Source organism: Paramormyrops kingsleyae, chromosome 4 (genome assembly GCF_048594095.1).
Source record: "Paramormyrops kingsleyae isolate MSU_618 chromosome 4, PKINGS_0.4, whole genome shotgun sequence".
Classification (NCBI taxonomy): Eukaryota; Metazoa; Chordata; class Actinopteri; order Osteoglossiformes; family Mormyridae; genus Paramormyrops; species Paramormyrops kingsleyae.
In genome coordinates this window covers 1,701,624-1,726,324 of record NC_132800.1, presented here as the reverse complement: position 1 = coordinate 1,726,324, position 24,701 = coordinate 1,701,624, and the positions used below count along the sequence as shown (strand labels likewise).

The 24,701-nt window shown below is 48.4% G+C and overlaps 1 protein-coding gene across 3 annotated transcripts in view; it reads right to left on the bottom strand.

Annotated features, from left to right (window-relative positions):
* LOC111835148 (RNA-binding Raly-like protein) overlaps positions 1–24,701 on the bottom strand; it is a 92,044-nt gene that overhangs the window by 34,286 nt on the left and 33,057 nt on the right. For all 3 annotated transcript variants that reach the window (XM_023795140.2, XM_023795138.2, XM_023795139.2), the window contains exon 2: positions 15,232–15,502. In XM_023795140.2, coding sequence (XP_023650908.1) covers positions 15,232–15,487 — 256 coding nt within the window. In that variant the 5' untranslated portion in view covers positions 15,488–15,502. The remainder of the gene's footprint in view (positions 1–15,231; positions 15,503–24,701) is intronic.

Here is a 24,701-nt window from a genome sequence, read left to right as displayed (position 1 = left end):
AGGCAAACACTTTGTTCCAGATGCAGAAAAATGCGCAGCGTATTTTGAAAGTTTGTAATCTGGCTGCGCTCTTTCCGTGGGACTGTGCCAGTCGTGGGGTGTAAAACGCCGTGTCGTGTCAGTGATCGTGTTAAAACAGGAGTGCATTCTGGTGGAGAAAGACGCGTCTAGTGCTTACTTAACCTTTCAACAGCTGAGTACACTGGCAGGTCCTCAGTAGTGTCCCGATTTGAAATAACGCAGTCTCATTCTCCTCTAGATTCAAATTCAGAATTCTTCCTGGCATAAGGACACGCTGGCATTGCCAGAGCACTTTAAGCAACAGCAGATATTAGACTGCAGTCTCTCTCTGCCAGACTCTTTCTGCTCCACTCCGCATGCACAGAGTCCCTGGCAAAGTCACCAGCGTCATGTTTTGGGATCCCACCTTTTCAGACACCAGACAATTAAACCGATTCTTTCCGAAAGCTGGGTTGCGCGTATAATGGGAGTTTGAGCGCCTGCCCTCAGTGCTGCGTCTGACTGAATGCAGCAAGCAAACAAATTCAGAAGGCATACGTTTTATATTGAGCGCATTTTAAAAAATAAAATAGATTCCACGCAGCTTATAGCTACTGGACATTTATTAAGTGGCTACTACTGTATTTGGCTGTAACACATCACTCAAATACATTTATTTCTAAACTCAAGGATGAACCAAACTCTATCCTTGTGCTGGACTTTGCATCCTTTTTTATAACCCCTAAAATACATAACGCCCTGACCTCCACTGAGACATAGGCCTACTGGAACACCATGGAGACTTGCTATTTGTATTAATTTATCCAATCACACTCGTCCCGTGATTTAAGCCTACGTTTAAAATTCATTAGACTTCCTATGCATAATCCAGCCTGCATTTGTTTACGTTCTTTTCTTCGCTTCTTTTGTAATTGCATAAAATATTTATTGGATAATGCGTTGCCGCAAAATTTAAATTGGGGAATATGGAGGATCTCAGAGAATGGCGTTTATTGTAGGATATAACGGGTCCTGTTTTTCTTTTTATCATTTTCTAATTTATATAAATAAATCTTAAGTATTGAAATATAATCAGCACTGCCTCATATCGGACTGCTGCATGAGAATGCGTCCAGGCATGACGAGTCGACAGCGACGGCATGAATAAACAGTCAGCACCGCCGGCTGATTAATACTGCCGCAGGAAATAGGTCTGGCTTCCTGTCCTATGGACCCGTAACAGCCCCGCAAGGCTGTGTGATATGGAGGAAGGCACTGCCCCGCGAAAGCAAAAGACAGACTGCTTTCTGCTGCTCTCACGACCTGCTGCTTCCATCCAAAACCGAAGCTCCTCTCCCGTTCTCTTGATAATACAAGCTCAACACCGCCTCCTGCTGACAGGGGCTAGCAATAGCATCCTTGCCTACAAGCAGCAGCAATTCAGAGCTCGGACACAAAACATAATTAAAACATTTTTAATAGTCTTTTGCGGTGAGATTTTTCTTCCTGGCATGGTGAAAACGACACCCTGGGAAATGAGTCCCACGGCAGGATGCATACTATGGTAGAATAAAGGAGTGACATTCACAGAGCCCGGGAACGCCACATTTCCTCCTTCACTGCCCATCCGCAATAAGCCGAGAAAAGGCAGCAAGATGTCTACGAGCGTCGACATCGGAAGCTGGCTATTGAATTAATTCAATTTGGGCGAGAATAACAGCGGATCCGAATCCGTTTGGCTATTTATGCGGTTACTTATTTATATTGCCACACATGTCTCCTTGCCCGACAAGTGCGATTCCTCCATTAGTTCCTGCTACGCTCTTGAGATAGCACCTTCTGTAGTCCTGTGATAACCGAGCCCATTGTGTCTCGCACAAATGCGCTTCTTTATCTCAAACAGAGGCCTGCCGGCGGGGGAGAGGAGTCTCAGCCCTCACCTTCCCCGCTCGGCTGTATGAGAAGAATGATATCCCCCCCCATTTAAAAAAATTTCTATCCAAACCGTTTGTTTGATCAGCGTATCGGACAGGGGACCCAGAGACAGTGGCGGCAGAAACGTCTTCCTCTGCGGAAGAGCGGCGCGATGATCCTGCAGAACAAGGCCACCACGCCGCCCGCGCATCCTCACATTTAGAGCCCGCTATGCCATCTATCCAATGTTCTGTGATGCTTTAACTATTCACATTCAGTGGCGGAAGGCAGCTGCGATCCATCCATTCGAACCCTGGGCTATAGATAAATGTGCCCAAAAAGAAAATGCGGTTTCACCTGGGATTTCGCAGCTGCTCCCTGATTGGACCGAGTCACACCTGTCCCTTTATACTGGAAATGCCAGCTGGAATCTGTTTATTCTGCTTCAGCGCCGGGATGCTTAAGACTGGGGGGGCTTTTCCAGGTGCACAGCAGCCATACGTCTGAATGAAAGGCGATGGATTGGGGGGGGGGGGGGGGGGTTGGAGCTGACTGCTAATTCCCTGATTAAATCTCGGGGCTTGTGCCTTGCAGGCGCTCATAAGCAGACGCCGTCGTCTGAGTGCACTGGCATTTTCGGAAAGTAAATCGTGTTTTCCTTTTCTTTTGCTGAGGTGCGTGATTCTCCACTGCATCCCCGGAACAGCCGCTGGCTGCTGGCCAGAGACGCGCCGTCTGAGGGGATGCGGCTCCATTTAACAGGCCTGCTTATTCATTGCAGCTGCGCGCTCTGTAGCCTTTATTTGCTGCCGCCGACCATCGGGGACGCTACTTTACGTCAGCCCAGATCGATGGCTTTTTGCGGCCGACCGTTGCCACCCCCAGAGGGGACAGCGATGAGTCAGACGTTCACTTTTAGCTCTGTAACTGTCCCCTTTACCCACTTCCTGTTCCTACTGGTTTATACCGGCTGGGTGCATAAATGTAGCCACATGTGTCTGATTACAGTTGGGCGCCTCACGGGACTTGAATGAGTGTGCAAACCTGTGTCCCTAATCACTACGCCACCTGCTGCCCGCAGATATACGGCGCAGGTTCCAAGCGTTGCAAGACTGCAAAGATGGTGTTTGGTCCCGGTGGGGTGGTCCACCTCACGGTCTGTGCCATGCTGAGCCCTAGCTTCTCTGGTGAATGAATCCAGGTGCCCTGCCTTTGTCAAACTGAGTGAAAGGCTGTGCATTTAACTCGGAGGCCTCCAAATGTCAGGCAAGAGAAACGTGAATTACAGCAAGCTTAGCTGCCCGATTCCAGGTCCCACTGCGGGTCCTTGTGAATCGGCCTGAATTTCCAATGCGTTAAATCAGTCTGCTAATGACACTCAAACGTGCAGCTGACAGCATTTCGAGATTTCAAGGTTAACACATTGTGGCGCACTCGAACGCATAGAGAGAGTGCGCTGCATGGTGCTTCAGTATTTACTCACTTGAAATGTTAACCTAGAGTATCTTACAGTTTTTATGGCTTCACACTGATTTTATATTTAAATGGGTTAAGTGGACTTCCCTGGATTTGATGTTGTGAAGTTTAACTTTAACTAAATGCTTTGACTCTCCTGGTTCACATGTAGGGCAGGGAGAATGGCCAACATAAAAAAACACTGAAAAACCCATCATTAGGTTCCTCACTGGCCTGTTGTCAGTCAGATCCCCATTTCTGGAACCTCTCTCTCTCTCTCTCTTGCTCTGAGTCTTCTGGTACTGCCTCTGCGCAGAAATGTCTCCAAAGACGGGGATGAACAGACAGCACTACTCTGAAAGCCTCGCGGACATCTTCTGACCTTCTGTGCTACGGGGCATACCGCTATTAGACCTGACCCTTGGGTTCTGGGGCATGGAGGAGGGCATTATGTGAGAGGGCAGATGGATCGTTATGCCAGGGCACCTGCAGTGGGGTGGGCCCAGGGGCATGCTGGGATGCCTGATGTCATTTTCAGCTGTGGGTGCTATGGGTGCTGGCCCTCTGATCCACCATCTCCAAGTTAGACTGCCCCCCTCCTGGCCAGTCAGAGGATGGCTTCCTTAGGGGGTTTTTTTGGGGTGGGGGAAGGGGGGGGGGGCTTACAAACATTTGCTCAGAGGAGAATGTCATGTGTCCCTAAATCGACATCCGGATCTATCCCCATGGCAACCGGCGTCAGGTGAGAGTGTGCTTTTGGATGTGGCTCATAGCTCCCAAACACACCATCATTACATGTACTTCTGCCTTATTCATATTGTTAATTTTATATATATAAAATATTTATTTTTTTCAATATTCCCTGGGTTTTACGGCATTCCCGTCCTTTCATGTTTCCATAGCGACATCGCCAGTGCATACGGCCCGTCTCTGACTCTTTACTGTGGACATTCTCCATTTTCATTCATTGCATGGAAGTCAGTTGAAGTTAATTCTCTCTGGGGTGTTCAGAGGCCACAATCCACCCCACTGCCCCCATCCCTGTAATCCCCCCTGTCCCGGAGGGTAGCGGCAGTGGCGGAGTTATAATGCCAACGTGAGTCGCTGCCAGCGGAGAGAGATGGATATGGTGCCGCTTTTTTGTTCCAGGGCAGATTAATGACCTGACCTTTCTATCCTGGGACAGGGGCAGTGGAGAGAGAGGGAGGGAAGGAGAGACGAAGGGAAGGAAGTGAAAACAGAGTTTTGTGGGCGTGGAGGTCGAATGAATTTGTTTATGAGGCCTGCAGCCTGGATGCTGGCTTGGCCTGCGGCCGCTTTAATCAGCACGGTCGACCTCCTGCAGAAAAAAAGCCGCAAAGAATCAGGCGACGGCGATTGATGGGTGCCGCCATCCCCCCACAATGGATTTCTGTCCGGAACCTTCCATTATTTACGAGCCCCCACCATCTCGCGTGTCACCGGGACGCGGTGATTAGTCATTCATATCCCATTATCCCGTCTCCACGGTTACTGACGAGGGCCCGGCCCCTACGGACCCAGCAGGACAGCCGGGTTACTCTTCCTCCACTCTCATCCATACGCAGTGCCGACTTCATTTATAGTGGGGGGGGGGGGGCGATTTGCAGATTTTTACAGTGAGTCAGCATTTATATGGGGAGGGGGGTGAGGTCTGGATCACTTCTTGATACACACACCCCCCATCCCAGGCTGCCCAGCTGCAGTTTGGGTCAATACCACAATCCATCTCCATAATGGTAAGTGGCAGGCAGAACCAGACAGCGGCTGCCCTCACCAGAACCTTGGGCTTGAGCAGCTCCATGCGGGGGCAAGAGCGCCCCCTACCTGTTCGCTGGGAATCATGCGCGGATGAATAATATCCTGTCGCGGTGGACTTTGAACGGGCCGGCGAAAACAGCTTCACCTGTAACGTGTTTTTATTAAAGGAAAGCCAGTTTGTAGGTTGGTTTAGCGCATGAATGCGGTGGGGGTGATCATGGGGCCCCCAGCAGATGGTTTTATCCGGACGTGGAGGCTCCCGCTGGGATGCGGGAATGAGCAGGAATGAGAGGCGGCAGTACAGAGGTGTGTCTCTCTTGGGAGGTCGTTAGCATGAGCCATGAGGCCTGCCGCATGGTATCTCGTCCGCCTGCGCCGAACCTGCACGCCCACAATCTCAAACTGTCAGTCACCCCACCCCCCAACCCTCCATCATCTGTCACCCCCCGCCTGAGGTGGCCCTCATAACCATGGCGATGAGCATGTGCATGTATTTTGGCACATGTCTGGTGCCCCCTACAGGTGGCACCCTGTCAATGCCTCCTTTCCCTGCATACGGTCTCGCCTGGTGACACATCAAACACCATGCTGCTTAAACACTGGGTCCACGGTGCCTCTGGTTCCGGTTCTAATTGTGTAGTTTGACTAGCAGTCAAAATCACTCCTGCCTGGCCCTAAAAGATCACTCCTCACCAGCCACATCCTCCAGAGCACCAGGCTGTGAGGACAAAGCACACCCAGTTAATCCCCTGACTAATCCTTTCATTTTATATACAAGGACAAATTTAATTTAAGGTGCTAATACAGTGATATTCTACCTGACAGGCACCAAGGCCTCTCCAACTCCCCCTAGTGGTGGTTTGTATAAATAGCAGCCGGTGGTCAAAACTTTCCAGCTGTGTTGATTCTCTTAGGAGGCACCTGTCTATGTCAGAATAATCAGTCTGAGCATTTCGAATACAAAACATGTCTACGTCAGGAATAAGAAAACAGCAAGACTGCAGAGCCATTAGGTAATTTATGTAGAGAAACAACATGAAGCTTTCAGCCAAAGATGTATGCAAACCGCATGAATTTACAACAAAGACTTTTAATGAATAATGGATGTTTTTTTTTTATTATTTTTTGTTTGGCTTTACTCGCTGCCAAACATCCAGAGCTCATCAATCCCCAACCTTCATACGTCGGACCTGCTGCCGACGGGGTCTGAATCTGCTTCGGCTTCCGGGCTCCGCCCTCACTCGCCATCTCCTGGGAAATAAGGGCAGGGAGACGGTCGCCCAGGTGACGGTTGCCCAGGTAACGACACCCCACGTGGTGGAGGCCCCGCCTCTGACTGTCTGTCAGCTGGAAAACATACTGCTGGTCTGCTGTACAGGATGCCTGGTTGTTTCTAAGTTTTCAAACTGTAATTACATTTTTTAATTAGTGTTTTTTTTTTTTACTTCCACTTGTTTATTCAACCTAAAACTATAAACCCATCCAATAGACTTTTCCATGAGGAAATAATGCAATTACCACAAAGACGCCGACAAAAAATGGCTGAAGACATTTAATTGTCTGCATCTCCTCATCACTACATTGGCAACGACTGGAGGGAGCGAGTGTGGTTTTATTTAGGAGGAAAATACGACCGAGGTTACAGAGGGCCACCTTCCCAGTGCGAGCGCTCCTGCTGTTAGCTGCGAGCTACACTCATTCCTGTCATGTGTCCGCACTAAGAAACCCTGTGCAGCTCTGGAGGTACTGGGTGCCTCTCACGCCCCCTGCTGTCACATCACCAGACTGCGATGAAGCCACGCCCACCGGCGCATTGTTGCTGTCCAATGAAAATCGCCTATCTCCAAAAATCCATTTTTTCAAGAGCATGAAAAAACACGTTCTCAGAAAGTACTTTACAAAATAAACCCAGATGAGTCACCCTTAGCGCCACAAATAGACACCTATTTTTACACAGTCATCAATGAACAGTTTCGTGTATTAAATGGACTTACATGGATTGTTCGCAGTGAGGCAAATATGTCAGTCACAACAAGATATGAACAAATCTCATTTTATATTCACAAGTAACAATGATGTTAGTGAGCTATCTAGCTATTAACATTAAGTTGATCAATTTAGAGATTTAAAGTAATCCAAACGACAATTACGAAAACAAATGTTAACTTGTACAAACATAAATATCAAATTAATAGATAATATATCTTAAACTATCTGCTCATTGGTCAAATAAATGTAAATACTACTAGTAGACAGGGAATCTATATGGAAAACAACGACAATGACGGTATAAAGGTCTGTGTGAGCCTCAACCAATCAGCACGCACCTTAGTCTGAGTCACAGCCGAGACATAGACAAAAAAGGTCGTTTACTTGTCACAACCTCTAAACCTGCACTGCTCACTAGAAACTCAATTTTGGCTCTCCCTGCCAGAGCGGCAGAAGGTCAAGGGGACTGAAATATAATATATAATGTATATAATATTCCTTTATAATATCATATATATTCTATGGCCCTGAATAAATGTCAATCACGGTGGTAAAATGTGCTGAATAATCTAATATGTGCGATATATTTCCCCATAAATTTTCGGACAGGTTCTTTTTTCGCCAATATTTTCCTTGATGAAATCGTTTTTTTTTTTTCGCCAATGTGAATGTTATTTGGAATGGTGATGCTGTGCACAACTTGTTCTAGTTTAATTTTCTCTGTAAACAGTCTCCCACCTTAATTTATCTATAAACAAGGCTTTTATTTCCCATTTGCAGAAGTAGAGGTGGGATTCTTCAATTTTGGCATATTCATCGTTCTCCTTTAAAGTGACAGTGAAGATTGGGGTCACTCATTCATCTGGCAACTTGGCAGCATTTTGGGGGATTTGGGGCCTTGCTCAAGGGCCTAACAGTGATGTTTTATTTCTGTTGGGGTATGGGGATTCGAACCACCAACCTTCTGAACATAGGCACAGAGGAAAGACTGCTTCAATCACATACTGGCCATATACCCTATATATCAGCTTTGAACACAAACACTGAAAATTATAATTTTTTATTGCATGATGCTGGATAAGTGGCTGGAAGATGGATAGATGGTTGGTTGGTTGGTTTAAGTAGACACTAAGGTACTAGGATCAGGCCCCTCAGGGATATGGGGGGAGATGAATTTCCGTATGCAGACAGACTTCAGTACAGTCTTGTTAAGTCAGGATTGTAAACACAAAGGCCACGAGCAAAACTGATAGCAGGAACGGCTGTTTCCTTCCGCGTTCCGCTGCTCTCCAGCAAACCCAGCCAGCCCGACAGACCCCAGGGTTCAGTCAGAGTAGACTGAGAACCAGCCACCGGAAATGGGTGGGTTGTTCAGCCACAGAAAGGCCCTTATATCAAGCCGCACAGAAACGCGATTACGCTTTCAACCGTGAGCAAAACACAAGTACTATTTCAGCTGCGGATATAAACACAGACGGTTACAAATCCTCCTTCAATCACGAGTATAAACAGCAATGCGTTTTCAGCCATGAGTACAGAATCCACACGATCATTTGTCCTTAAAGGGAACTCCTGTCCCTTTAAAAAAATACCACTTCAGATAGAATATGCTTCCCAGATGCCTTAAGCGATAGATTCTCATTCCTTCATTCTACACTTTCTTTGACTTGTACCTTAACAGTGTTTTTAAAAATGCTTCTCCGTCTTTCTTTCTTATTTTAATCCGATATTTGAAGGACTTTGATCTGTATTTCATGTATGAAAAGTGCTATATAAATAACCAATGCAAAAAATAATCCATCCAATAACCATCACTACGGCAGCACGATGGCACAGTGGTTAGTGCTGCTGCCTCACAGCAAAAAGCTCCCGGGTTTGGTCCCCAGTTCAGGCATAGGACCTTTCTGTGTGGAGTTTGCACGCCCTCCCCATGTCCGTGTGGGTTTCCACTGGGGGGTCCAGTTTCCTCCCACAATGCAAAAGTGTGCAGGATAGGTTGATTGGCGACTCTAAGTTGGCTCCTGCCTGCGCCCCTTGTTCCCGGGATAGGCTCCAGTCCCTCCTGCGATCCCAGTTGGGATTGAGCAGTTCTGATGATGGATTGATGGATGGGATTATTATTATTCAGGATTTTTGTTCACAGCAGCCAAATCCAGGGCCTCACATGACCCCAGCCAGTGATCATGTGACCTCAGCGGTCAGTTTAGAGTCTCTTCATTGTCACATGACCTCAGTTTATACAGCACAGTCTGTTATGGCCAACCTACTTCCACGACTGGAAGCACAGGGCTGTTATTTAGAAGCCTGCATATTTTATCATTCGCTGGATGCACTCTTCCTTCCGCCGGCCGACGGCATCCGTGCCGTCAATCCATGCAAGTGCCGCCAGCCAATTAATTTCCCCCCGTGCACAGAAAGTCATTGCCCGTTAGGGGACATTACCGGCAGGCCCGCTGCCGTGCTGCAAAGCCATCCGCCGTCCTGACAGACGCGTCGTAAATGAAGCTCCTCTCTGTCAAGGTGCTGCTCTTTCTGTTTTCTTTTTTTGTACATTTTGTCCTGGCGAAGAGGAGTGACTGGGAGGTAGGGGGGGCTAAATTGTAATTTCCCCTCTATGAGGGATTACAAGAATACATAGCGTGGAAAAAAAAAAAACACTGAGGATTTATTATGATGAAAGCAGGACCTGGTGCCGTCGTTATGGCACTGCGATCAGATTGGCTGAGTGCAGATGTGTGTGTGTGTGTGTGTGTAGACCCCACTCAGCTATTTATCCAGTTCATGGTCACAGAGACCCTGCAGCCTATCCCAAGATGCACAGGGCAGAAGGCAAAGGACGCCCTGGGTGGGACACCAGTCCATTACAGAGATATATATGCGGGTTGCCTATATACAGTATATAAATGCCGCTATATGTCTATGTCAGTTTCTTATATAAGTCATAGTCTGACAGTGTAATATCACTAAGCATTGGCGGGTGGGTCAGCCCTGTTAGTTCTTTCCATTAAAAGTTTCAAGCCAGCCAAGAACCTGCAGTGAGCTTCCTGTGTGACTGCATTTTGCTATCCACCTCCTCCCCTTAATGGACCTCGTTTTCGAAGCTTGTTAAGTCGCGCACGGTTTTCCCATTGAGGCCCAGCTTTTGGTGGAGTGCAAACCTGGGGCCCTGGGCTTGCCGAGGATCTCCTATCCTCCACCTCCGTCCCCATCGACGGAGAACTCCCAGGCCATCTAATGCCTGTGGAGCTGTATTTTCTGCTTTGGAGAACCATGTAACTCTCCTCTAGCCAAAAGCCTTTTGACACCCTTGCTGTAGCAGCTTCTGTAATTTGAAAGTGTGTGTGTGTGTGTGTGTGTGTGTGTGAGGCCCAAACCACAAACAAGGCCAAGCACTTTGGTTTACTAAGCATATTCTTCTCCAGAGTGTCGGACATGAAATACTGTTCAGCACTACTTATACTGATGCAGATTAAAACAAGCCTCCTGATCCTATATTTACTGCCTTGACCACCCCGCCACCTACTGCTCTGCTCAAGTAATGTCATCGATATTATAGCATTGTTAGTAAATATGAGGGGGTTTTCATTCAGCTGTACTCTGGTGCTTCAGAATGCAGCTGGGAGGGGATGTCAGGCAAAAAAATACAAGAAATTGGTCTGGAATTTTAAATGTGATCCTATGAACTTCCATTTATATTTAATTGGACGAGGGAACTTCGGCTTTTCCTTTCCTGGGCTGGGAGGAAATAATCAATAAATCATCGCCAGGTCCCCCGTCACAGGCTTCACGTCACGGAGGCGTGGGGAGGGGCAGGGAATTATTTACCTGCCCCAATGACCCTCCCCCGCAGCTCGGGGGGGATTAATGACTGACGCTGCCAGGGATACTGGCATATGGATTTCAAGCCCCCAGTCTTCTCCAGGCACGCCACCCACAGGGGGGGGAAACAGAGCCCATGCAGATGTGACACATTTTCAAACTGAGTTTGTTTTCATATCCTTTGGGGGTGTAGTATTCAGTGAAGATTTTCCTTGCAGGGCTCATGGGGCATTCCTTTTTGGGTCAGCAGACGGCGTAGTGGTGAAGGGCTCAGCCCTGTCACCTGAATATTGCTGTTTCGCATCCCCCGAGCGGCTCTGCTACTGTACCTAGGGGGAAATGTGCCTGAAATGGTTCAGTTAAAATGCACAGGGGCCTAAATAAGTGGCTCTGGAAAGCAGCTGCATCCTGGTATTACGGCACTTTCAGTGTCTGCTGGACTTTGGGCCGTTTAGATAGATGCCACGTCACCTGTCCCCAAGGTCACTACAGTGCAGTTACCGGGTTGCTAATGGCGACGACGTTCAGACGTGCATTACCTTAGAGCTAGACCCCCCCCCCCCCCCTCACTGTCACTCCTCACCTACCAACCAACAGCCTGATCATTCAGAATTGCTGTTCTGAGGCTCATGGTTCAAACAACTGGAGTGACTGAGGTTGCTCTAAACCAGTGTTTCCCAGCCCGTTCCTTGGGGAGCCACAGTCGGTCCACATTTTTACTCCCACCCAAATCCCTGCCAGGCAATCCATGCTTTTGCTCTCTCCCAGCTCCCAGGGTTTGTGGGTCCTCAAGGACTGGATTGGGAAACACTGCATAAGAGTGCTGTCTCCAAGATGATGACCAGAAAAAGGAGAGACAGCAGAGAAGAAACAGTGAAATTTGCCATAAAAGTCATACTGCACATATGGATGTAAGACATACATATTTACCCATGTGAGAATCTCAACATGCTCTGAATACCCAGGCATATGTAGAGTTAGAATTTGTTATGCACAAGTAAAAGAACACACAAGGGCGATTCTAGGACTTTTTTAAAGTGTGTGGGGGGGGGGGGGGGGGGGGCATACGAGGGGCCATAAGTCATACCGCAGGGCCAACCTTATAACTAGCCAATTATATGTTTTAATTTGGTAAGTGACAGGTGAGGGGGCCAGTCAGCTTTCAGCAAGAGTCATTGCCTGTGTGGCCACGCCCCTGCTTACAGCCCTAAGAAAAAAAATTATCCTGCTTGTCAAGAAAGCAATGACCCACAATGAAATTCAGGTTGTGTGTGAAGGAGACTGTCACCTTATCACGGCGTAGTGCTGGGCCGTCTACAACGCAGTGCATCATTAACCTGTGAGGGCCAGTGATTAAACTCATTTGCATATCAAAATAATTTGCCCCTGTCCGTGGTCTACCCTGAAATCCACCCGTAAAGCTAATGATCGGTCTCCTGAAATTTGCCCACAAATAAACGTTACGATCCCCCCCCAGCAATAACACATTAAAAAAAAGATATTTATTCAGTCTACATCTATTACAAATCACCGACAGAAAAAAATTAATTGCCAAAGAAAGATTCATTATTCTATGTTGCCCCAAACCCTTATTACATTCTGCATATCAACCTCTCAGTACCAATTCAATTCAGGCAATTGAGTTTCCCCTGTTGTTAGCAGGCCAGAGAAATCATAAGCAAGCCCTCTACCCGAGCTGGCTCATATAAAGGCTATTTGCATGGTTAAAAACCAATGTTCGCCAAAGTACGGCTTGATTTGCTGACTTCTGCACTCGCAGCACTGATATGCAAGTCTGGGGACTGTAATGGGGCTCCGGGTCTCTGCTATTGACAATCAAAAGGATATTTTCTGGAGACAATTACTTCTCTGTCCCTCCCATCACTCAGACACAAATGTGGGTTTGTGGGGACACGCCTGGGGGGGGAGCTGCATTTTGGGTCAGGTGTGTGGGATGGCTGTACCCATCCGTTTTTGAAAAACTGGAAAAAAGGAAGGGGAGGGGGGTACTATCCATTTGACATGTTTCAAGTTGAGAAAGGATTTTTCCGGAGAAGAGGTGGATTCCATTAGGGACAACCTGCATCCGTGTGTGTGTGCGGAGTGATTCTGACCAGCCAAGTATAAAGGGGGAGAGTGAGAGAGGGAGAGCACAACAGCCTGCCCCATCTCACCCATCTGTGCCAGAAATAAAAGCCTTTGACGCCTTTTTGACTTCTTTTATCCCCCACTGTCGGGGTCGTCAGTGTAGAGGGCATGCAATTACCCTGCACGCAGACTTCCAGAATGGCCGTGTAATGAAAGCCCATTGCCCGCACCCAGTACTCCAAGGGAGACTGGCCATTTGCATCACAAAGTCAAAAATAGTTGCTTCTTAAGAGCCTGTCCTGCGAAATGCAAAGCTGGCTGTGAACTTGAGGACTCTTTAGCCTGGTCCTGTTTCGAGCTGTGACAGTGGCCCCTGTCTGGTGCCCGTACCTGTATCTCTGAGCTGTGATGGTGCCCCCTGTCTGGTGCCCGTACTTGTAGCTCTGAACTGTGATGCTGGCCCATGAGTGGTGTCCATACCCTAATCTCTGAACTGTGATGTTGGCCCCTGACTGGTGCCAGTACCTGTATCTCTGAGCTGTGATGGTGGCCCCTGACTGGTTCCCGTACCTGTATCTCTGAGCTGTGATGGTGGCCCCTGACTGGTTCCCGTACCTGTATCTCTGAGCTGTGATGGTGACCCCTGACTGGTTCCTGTACCTGTATCTCTGAGCTGTGATGGTAGCCCCTGACGGGTACCCGTACCCTAATCTCTGAACTGTGATGGTGGCCCCTGTCTGGTGCCCGTACTTGTATCTCTGATCTTTGATGGTGGCCCCTGTCTGGTGCCCGTACCTGTATCTCTGAGCTGTGATGGTGGCCCCTGACTGGTACCCGTACCCTAATCTCTGAGCTGTGATGGTGGCCCCTGACTGGTTCCCGTACCTGTATCTCTGAGCTGTGATGGTGGCCCCTGACTGGTTCCCGTACCTGTATCTCTGAGCTGTGATGGTGGCCCCTGACTGGTACCCGTACCTGTATCTCTGAGCTGTGATAGTGGCCCCTGACTGGTACCCGTACCTGTATCTCTGAGCTGTGATGGTGGCCCCTGACTGGTACCCGTACCTGTATCTCTGAGCTGTGATGGTGGCCCCTGACTGGTTCCCGTACCTGTATCTCTGAGCTGTGATGGTGGCCCCTGACTGGTACCCGTACCTGTATCTCTGAGCTGTGATGGTGGCCCCTGACTGGTACCCGTACCCTAATCTCTGAGCTGTGATGGTGGCCCCTGACTGGTACCCGTACCTGTATCTCTGAGCTGTGATGGTGGCCCCTGACAGGTCCCTATACCTGTATCCCACAGTAGCAAGCTGTACAAGCCGTTGGATTCTCTAGCATATTGAATTGATCTGTTCCCAGACAGGTTTACCTAATGCCACCTTGACCTCTAATAATGCATTTTTTTGTCACCATGCTGCATGAGTACTGTGCAAAAGTTTTAGGCTGTCAATGAAAATGATATTTAAATGACCTTCATGTTGGTGTAAATCTATGATAGTTAGCCGGCGGTGAAATTTAATGAGTACATAGAATGGCTGAGAACAGGTTTGGGAACTGAAACGGTTTTCTTCAAGCCATCTCACAACACATCAGTAACTTTTTGGAGAACAGAAGGAATCTTAGCATTTTATTGTGTTACTCTTAATTTGCACATGTTCTAGTGTCAAATTTTCTCAGCAAAAATGCACTTACTCCCCAGATAAATAGCTTTAAAAATTTTCTTTGACTGCCTAAGACTTTTGCATAATTTTGAATTTATTAGTTTGGTGATTTGGGTGGTCAGCAGGAGGAAGTCTAATGAATGGCCAAAAAGCACGAGAGTTTGGCTCAGTGCCATGTAGTGGCTCACAGATTTGTGTATCAGGGGGCGGGGGGTGTGACTAGGAGGTTGTTTAGCAGACACTTTTATCCAAAGCAATGAACATTCATACATTTCAGAAAGCAGCTGGGGGGGTGCTTAAAGGCCTTGCCCAAAGATTAAATCCCAAAGATTAAATCAATTGGCTGATCCTGGGATTTGAACCAACGACTTTCTGACCACAGCTATAGCATTCTAACCCACTGATACACACATCGCCTGGTGGAGAAAGTCTAAAGATTGGCCACTGAGTAGCAAGATAGGCACCGAGAATCTCCAGGCAGCCAGCAAGTGTGAGATGTTGGAAGGATAACATGGCGGAGGCTCACCGAGGGGCTGGCCGGCGACGATCCGGGCGTTCTCCCCCGCCACGGCAGCGCGGGCATTCCTCTCGCTCATGTACTGGACGAACGCATAGCCCTTGTGCACCGAGCAGCCCACAATCTTGCCATATTTGGCAAAGATCACCTCTATGTCGGCCTTCTTCACAATGGCTGTGTTGAGGTTGCCGATGAAGACCCGGGAGTTGAGGGAGCGGGGGTCGTTCTTGTTGGTCACGTTGCTGGTCTGCGTCTTGCCAGTCATCCTCCACTGCAGGCCCTGAATGACAGCAGCGAGGGAGGGGGGCAGAGGTGCCTCAGAGCAGGAGCGTATGGGAGCCCTGTCCAGCCACAAGTTATTGTGAAACACAGCAAAGGTCACAGAATGGCCACCAAGTCAACTGAGCCAACACAGACCTCTACACCAGCACATCCCGGTTTTCTTTCTGAAAAACCAAGAAAGTCAACCCCCCCCCCCCGGAAAAAAGCAAGGGACACAGAGTTGGAAGCCAGCAAAACATCCTGGTCCCACTATCCGCCATTAAGAAGTCGCTGTTAGCTTGATTCATTCAAAGCCCCCGCCCCCCCCCCCCCCCCCCACTAACAGCAAGGCTGTTTATATGAAACTGGACATCAGCGCAGCAGTCAATGTGCCATAAAGCAGTCCCTTCAGAGGACCTTGACGCCTTTGCTGTTCGCTACCACCATTAACCCCCCCTCCCCCCCACCGTGTACCCACGCTCTCTTTCTCACGCACGGACGCCGTCCTTATTCATCACATCCTGAATGCCTTGTCCTTCAGTCTTACAAAATATCACCTTAAGGGGCGCATTGCCTGCAGACAATGTCCCTCAACAGAAGTCAAGCCGCAGAAAGAAGAAAAGGGCAGGAATACGGGAGACGGAGATCTTAATAAAGGCAGAGTAAACTCTCAAGGTGACACAGAGAGGCAACATGTTAAGCTTTTGTCATGGGGGAGCAGAGTCAAATAAATATTTCTGTAAGAAACTTGGAGAGAGACATTGTTATCCACAATTCCCTCTTCAGCTTCCAGATGTCAGCTTAACGATAGTGATTATGATAATAATAACAATAATAATAACTATAGTAATATCAGCAATTATTACAATATTAAATAGTGAATATTTAAGTGGATCTATTGCCCTGACGTAACCCCTCCCTTGCCGCTTTGCTCTAGATGTTATTCCTCCAGAAACGCTTAATTCGTCACACACTAACCACGGCATCAGCCCTCTCAGTGTCCTGCTGTTTCCACGGAGGCGTCTGGACAAACTCTTCGGCCGCTTCAACGAGCGACGGGGGGGACGGCAAAATGTGACCCGTTACCTAGGTAACACCCAAAGGGGTATAATGAGCATTTCAAGGTAAAAAAGGGTATATGTTAAACACTAATGCATCTTCGTAGGTAGCAGAGATGTTCCTCTAAGGGTATGCTTGGCTAAAAATGCTGAGTAATGGGTAGTTTCAGACTCGAAGGGGACCAGGGAAGTGAACAACGTATCGGCGTTCTTCGCTAAAAAATCCACCTGGGCACACACGTTATGTTGTGAGACAGTCAAGTGTATATCCGTGGACATATAAATCTATTTAATAGTACCGGCGATCTTGGGAAACTGCTCTCGTGGTCAGGCTGGGAGCCACAAACCCACATTTGCCACCCCAAAGCCGCCCGACGGATACCACACTACCTACGACGTATCCCAAAGGATAACACTCCTCACTACCCGGTACAGCATGGCAGGCTTATGGTTTTTAACCACTCCACTGAGCTGCGGCCCCTTCTATCCAAAGATCTACCTACTTGAGTCGATGACGCACTCTCACCAACGCCACCGACAGGCCCAGACCCCTTAAGGAGGACACGGCTTGGTGACTCAGTCGGACCATGGCCCGGAAGCAGCCGCTGTTTTTGATAGATAATAGCAGCGTGGCGGCTGTCAGGGACATAATTATAATAAAAGGCTTTTACAGATGGAGTGAGGAGAAGGACAGAAAGCATGAAACCGCTCTCTGTCTCCCTGAGGAAAGTCGGCATGTACCATGTGATGAGGGTGCCCCCCAGGCATCCAGGCTGCGGACATGGGAACCGGCCCCCAACCTTCCTGATGTTTATCGCTCTGTAGCCACATGAAAAACAACAATGTATGAAAAAGGCCTAAGGACAGTTATGACCAAGGACAGGTGTTTATAAAGCGGAAATGAGCCAGTGACCCGTTTTTCGGGGCTCAGATGTTTGATGGGATGTGGCTGATTCCTGGGAGGCAGACGCCCCTTTTCTCACCCTTGCTGCTATTTGTTTTTTAGCTGCTCTATGTCAGGAAGATGACTGGGGTGTGTGAGGGGGGTTGTGGTGAAAACACTCAAAGAAATGGGAGTATGCATATGCGTGAATGCCATTTGGACTCCGAGTCGCTCCAGTCCAAATTGTCACTGAAAGGCACAATGTAGAGCTCCCCCTAGCGTCAGGACTGCTGCATGGCATGGACTCCTTTGTTCCTAATCACCAGGCAAGCTGCGAGGGGCAAGCAGGTGCCACAGTCCTATGAGAAAGTTGATGTTCCAGTATTTTACTGTTGTTTTTATCTTTAAGCCGTAACTGAGCACCCGGGGAAAGAAGTACTCAAAGAATATTAATAGAAAATGGCTTTGGAGTATTTTTTTGGAGAAACGAATGTTCCGGACCCTCCATGGCACGAAGGACACGGACGTTTATTTACGAGTTTAGAGAGAAATCATTTCAAAGATTTCCTCCCCTCTGGCAGGAAATAAAGGACATTTTTCAGCCTTAGCTACTGTTAGATATGTGGCCCAAAATAGGCACAGCGCTCCTTGTCTGAGCTTTGAAACCCCCCTCTCGCTCTGGGGAGGGGGGCGGTGACAGTGAGAAAAGACAAGCTGATGAGCGGTGCCCCCTCCTGAGCTCAACCACAGGTTGGGGAAGGGCAACAGGTTAAGTAACACAATATGTGGCTACAGTGTTCACAGTCCAATTTTCAGAACAGGAATTACTTGACTATAATCCAATAATTCAACACTGCATACATGAAGGTGGGGGGGAGGCACCTTCACGGTCAAATTTCTGTGTGATCTGCCTCTCATCTCTATGCTTCTGGGGAAATATCAAGAAAATACTGTGGCCCTCATCAGGTTAGCCTGGATTTCCCTGCCTCTGTACATGTGGACCAGTCAAACCTCTCACATATACCCAGTAGCTTCCAGGAAGAAAAATACAAAAATGGCAGTCATCTGACCTCACTGTGTTTGATGGCCACTGCGCTCTTACCCCCCACCCGGGAGACCGTTCCACCTCGAGCATGGCTCATTTCACAGTTTCCTACCATCCTATCCCTCTCACGAGAGCCGTTCACTCTGACTCACTATCCCTGCCAGTCTGAGCCGAGTCCCACAAATGGTGGGCGTGCCTGCCGGTTCATTTTCACCACCGTGATGGGGCACTCCGGGCTCACGCTAGCCTGCTTTCGTGAAACACTGACAGACTTCCCATAAGCTCCTTCAGCGCTTGGATTGAGTGGAAGCTCCGGTGTGATATTTGTTCTGGGAATCCCCGGGGGGGGGTTGGGAGAGTAGTATATTAAACAAGGGGCCCATGAGTCAGGATTTACAGGAATAGAGCAAATGCGAGGAAATGTCACAGGGGCCAATTTACACTCCCGGCAATCCGGAGCAGAATGGGCGTGTCGGGAGAGAGATGTGACTCACTGTCACTCTCTGAAAGGCGGCGTGCCGGGAGAGAGATGTGACTCACTGTCACTCTCTGAAAGGGCGTGTCGGGAGAGAGATGTGACTCACTGTCACTCTCTGAAAGGGCGTGCCGGGAGAGAGATGTGACTCACTGTCACTCTCTGAAAGGGCGTGCCGGGAGAGAGATGTGACTCTGTCACTCTCTGAAAGAGTGTGCCGGGATATGCAGAGCGGACCTGTTGTCTGTGCCGTTTGCAGTGCGAGTGAATGGCGGGTGAAAGGGCGTGCCGGGAGAGAGATGTGACTCACTGTCACTCTCTGAAAGGGCGTGCCGGGAGAGAGATGTGACTCTCTGTCACTCTCTGAAAGAGCGTGCCGGGATATGCAGAGCGGACCTGTTGTCTGTGCCGTTTGCAGTGCGAGTGAATGGCGGGTGAAAGGGCGTGCCGGGAGAGAGATGTGACTCACTGTCACTCTCTGAAAGGGCGTGTCGGGAGAGAGATGTGACTCACTGTCACTCTCTGAAAGGGCGTGCCGGGAGAGAGATGTGACTCACTGTCACTCTCTGAAAGGGCGTGCCGGGAGAGAGATGTGACTCTGTCACTCTCTGAAAGAGCGTGCCGGGATATGCAGAGCGGACCTGTTGTCTGTGCTGTTTGCAGTGCGAGTGAATGGCGGGTGAAAGGGCGTGCCGGGAGAGAGATGTGACTCACTGTCACTCTCTGAAAGGGCGTGCCGGGAGAGAGATGTGACTCACTGTCACTCTCTGAATGGGCGTGCCGGGAGAGAGATGTGACTCTCTGTCACTCTCTGAAAGGGCGTGCCGGGATATGCAGAGCGGACCTGTTGTCTGTGCCGTTTGCAGTGCGGGTGAATGGCAGACCAAGCAGAGGACGATAAGGAGTCAGTTTCCGGGATGAATTTGAGCCAACTCACCCTGATTCAGCTCCACTTCAGCAAGCAAAAAAAAACATCCACACAGACAATAGGGCTTGAAAGAGGACAAAAGCTGCAAGTCATCTCTGGACAAGCCAGCTGTCCATCTATCCCAATATCTGCAGATGTGCAAAATGGGATCTCTCCATTCCTCTGTTAAGTTCGCATCCATTGCTATTGAAGTGGACCGCAAGTGGAATCTGAAGCCCCTTCTTAAAGGAGTGTGTGTTAGCTCTTCAAGAGCTACCTTGTATGGGATTAGGGACCGTTGACAAATTCAAAATCGATGTTTAAATGAACACACCCGATACCACGTGTCTTAGGCTGCTTGACTTCACTGTGCATTTGTAAAAGTGACGGGGCTATTTTTTTTTACCTTGCCTGTCTAATTCACACATTTGCCGTTAAAATGTATGCGCGTGTTTTTCAATATCTTATTTGTTCGAAATGGGATTAGGCCTTAGAGTGCCGATTCAATGCAAAGAGGAAACCATGGATGAGGGCGGCGAGCCGCAGCCTGACTGACCAACTGCAATGTTCCTCTGGAACCCATCATGAACTTGAAATAATTAGAAAAAGAACGTCCTAAATTATCAGGAACATTCACATGTGAGAGGGTTCTGAGAGGTTTTTATTCTGGAGTCTCTAGAAGATTCTCATACGGGAGTGTCCTGAGGGCTTCTTATACAGGAGTTTCTAGAAGGTTCTAATACGGGAGGCCTAAAACCAGCCACGCCACTGCTTTCACAGCTCAGTCACAGTATTCGCTAAGAAGTGAAAATAAGCTTGTTTTCATACAAAGCCATTCACAGGTTTAAATTTTCGTGCATAGAAGCTTTCCTGTTTGCTACAGGAATTCGAGATGTAGGACGCAGCCTGCAGCCTGCTTGCGTTAAATTAAGATCTGTGCCCACAGCCGTCTGTGTAGAGGAAGAGGAAAACTATGTACCTGGAGCTATGGATACATGTGACTGAGCATATTTCCAGGTGAACAATCTCAAGAACTCTGACCCAAGAGCATAACAGAGAAAACTAGTAAACAAACAAACAAGCAAGAGACCCAACTGCAATCGATGCATGCAATCATTCAAGCCCCATTCTCATCCAAACACACCAAGAGTCTTTGTGGGTAGAACAAAACTACATCCATGAGCTCTGATTTCAGTGCAAGGGGGTCATCCCCCCGGTGTCAAGGGAATGGTATATGCCGTGGTCGTGATGTCATCACCTGATGCCACGCCCCCCTTGGGACCTCAAAAGCTGGCCTCAGTCGAAGCTAATTTGAGCCCCATTTGGAGCACAATTTACCCGAGAGGTAAATTACATATCACCGAGTGGCAAATTATATGTTCGCCTACATTATTTAATTGGCTGACAGAAGAGGCCTTTATATAGAATGGCTAAGTCTTCCCTTTGACACCCTCATTACCCTCCCTCTGTCTTTAATTACCTTGCCTGTGTGGATATAACACAAACTGCAGCGAATAAATGCCCCTCGATATTTCGGGAAATGCAACGGAGCCGAGGATAAATGTTTTGACGATGTCTGAAGCATGATAAGTGTGGTGGGGCGGGGCTGCACTGTTGGACAGAAGGCATGGACTGGGAGAAGGCCGTGACAGGGGGGAATGCCGCCGGTATTATGGGAGCTTCAGTTAAACTTTGTTTCTCTGCCCTGAATCCAGAAAATGCCGTTGTTTCCTGTTGTCATTAGTGATCAGTCTAATTATGTGCAGATGGCCCAGGGGCAAGTCGCTCTGGATTTGCTGTCAGTGATCAGACAAAATGGACACTGGGCTATTAGTAAGGGGGAAGCTGACTTGCTGATTGATTGACCCTCGAAGCACTTGATTGGTCCCATAATAGTGATAATAGTGCTTCATGTCCCCAGCTAGGCTGTCACTTAGTCTATTACCTTTGCCACCTCACGTAGGGCACTAGCAGTGTGGAATACATGTGCGTTGTTTGGCAGTATGGGTCACTGGGGGTGATTCTATGATTTTTCTTAAGGTGGGGGGGGGGGGCATAATTCATACAGAGGAGACAGTATCATTAGCCAATGATATGTTTTGAATCGGTGAGTGACAGGGGAGTGATCATTCCAGAGGCCAATCAGCTTTCAGCCGGGGCCAGTGCCCCTATGGCCACGCCCCTGTATACACAAGGTCACAGACAGTGGCGCCTCTCTGGTGTCTGTGTTTTCCGCAGCTGTCCCACGTCTCTCTGTCTGCCTCCCTTTGTGGGAGAGCATGATGGTCATAGAACACACAGGCTGTCTCTATTCTGTCCCTGTGCCTCCATCACTCTAACGGGACACATCCCCATCCCCCCCGCCGACTCACGTGCAATTGATCACACTGTTTTCCAGTAACATGACCACTACACTCTGAGCATCGAGTCTCCAGTTTCCTTGGTCACTGATGTGGGGGGGGAGGGGGTGTCGATATAACCTTGAGAATAATAGATAATGTAGTGTTGTCCTTCTGGAGGCCAGATGACATCAAAGGACTGCCTCAATCCATCATAAGGTCGAATAATGCGACCTGCCGTCAGGGGACAATGGACGACACGGCCACACATGTCTAACTGTACCAAGGTCAGCCTGAAGGTCACCCTCCCCCCACAAGAGGCAAGCAGGTGGCCCATCCCATCTTCATGTACATTTGTCTGTATAGCTTTCACAACTGAAAGTGTGTCCCTGCCCATGAAAGGTCCCAAGAGCAAAAAAAAACAAGGTTCATCTCCTGCATGGTTGTGTGTGAGGGGCGTAGGACAGAGTTTGATACAGTGGGGTTAGGGGGCACAAAAATTTAAATGCAAAGGTCTATTTACTGAGGGGATTTGAAAGCCAAACTATATCTGGGGGGGTACACATCCACCCACCCGACTCCTACATCCATGTGTAAGGAGGTAGACACAAATACACTCCTGCTGACATAATACCTCGTGCTCACAGCCACTAAATGGTGTGTTGTATCCGTGAGGGTAGGCGGGTGACCCCAGGCAAGCCGAGCTTGGGGCTCGAGAGACTTCTCAGGCAAGGGGCTCAGGTCACAGGGGACAAGATCACTTTATTCACGCGGCATACGACCATGCTGCTCATATGTCACTGAAATGTTTGACTAACGTTTGTCTAACATGCTGCTATGGCAGAGTGGACCAGGCAAAACAAATGTGTACTATGTTGGTGCATTTCACTGATTTGGCCCAGGCCAACGGGCAGGGCAACTGTTAGGGCTATCAAGGCAAACGGCACTCTGGGAAATTACCGCAGGTGACCGGTGCTAACCCACTAATGCAGCTTGGGATATATTCATATAATGTGATCCTCGTTAAAAGGTCGAGAGCTAGGCACTCTGAGATGGGATGAGAGGATGGTCTGGTGGTGGCCGACGGTAATCTGTGGGTGCACAATTTCACCACTGGCAAAATGAATAAATAAGCAAGACTGTAAGACAGCGCCCAGGAATCTTATTCCTTTTTATTCCAGGGCCGATACGTAATAATGGGGGGGGGGGGGGCTCTTCTCGACATGAGAACCAGGCTAACCCAGACAACATGCTAAAGGAGGCATTTAAACGGGCACTTCAGTCTGCCCCAACCGTGCTTCAGTTCCTGGAACATTCATTTGGATTTGTGCTGCTTCAGAGGCTTTTCAAGAAGAAAAATTCATTTACTTGTGATTTTTAATGCAAGGATTTATTCGCGTCACAATCAGGCTACCTATATATGTATTATGAGCACTTTCCCAGGCCTAGCGTGAGGCACAGCAGTGTGGGTTTGCTCATCAGCCCTGGAGCTGCAGGTAACATAATTAATGAGCCCCAGGTGGGCCTAATGGAATTAATTGCTGTAAAGGGTTTAAATAGAGTCAGCTGGGTGGTAAGTAATAAGGGTTCTGGAGAGGAGCAGGGGGAAGAGCTGGTCCATGAGAGGTGATCTTTATAGTTCAGAGGGATCTGTTTCTCCTAAAAAGCAGTCCTGACCCTGTTTTAGTTCTTGTATTTTTTTGCCAGTAATATGTCTTGTTCCAACGGCCCCTGGTTTCCAAAGCCTCTGACCAGACTTTGAGGTAGATCTCTACCCCACAATCTGGCACCGTGGTTGATTTCACAAACACACAAAGAAAGCCCCCTATTTAGCTTTGGTGTTTTACTGATGTTTTTATATGAGTAATTGAACTGAGAGCAAACTGCGGGAGTGATTCTCTGGGGGCATTAATCTCATAGAGCTTGGCTCGCAGCGTCGTGGACTGATTCCTGCATACTGCGGAGGAATTACCCAAAATCCTTTGCGTGGCATGACTCAGCTCTTTGGCTGGTTTCAGCATTGGGTTGAGAGCACAGCGGTGTTTTAATTGCTCGTATTTAACCCTTTGTTTTACACAGCAGGTGTCTGCAGGGCTTGAGCTGGTTCAACTGGATGTTTGTGGGGGGATGTGGTCTAACTGGTCAGGGTTCCATGCTTTGCGATGTTTACAGACTACTTAAAATGCCCGCTTTGTAGAAAAAGAGAACCAGCGAAGTTACAAGGGTTATGTGAATCAAAATGGGTATTTAAGCTAAATGGTCAGCAGCAGAGTTTGGATGTTGAGTAGTTAGTGTTGGACAAGAACTTTGCCCAGCAGAACATGGGCACGGAACATCTTGGGATGCAAACCCATAACGTTGCAGCACATTCTGCGGCCCCAGTCTGCTTTATCACTTTTCCGATGTTGGTGTCCCTAAACCTGGTTATGTTTTATAACCTTATTAAAAGGGGTACGACCACTTTGCTGCCGATGCTGGGGGGGGACTGAGGATAAGTAGGAATCTAATGAT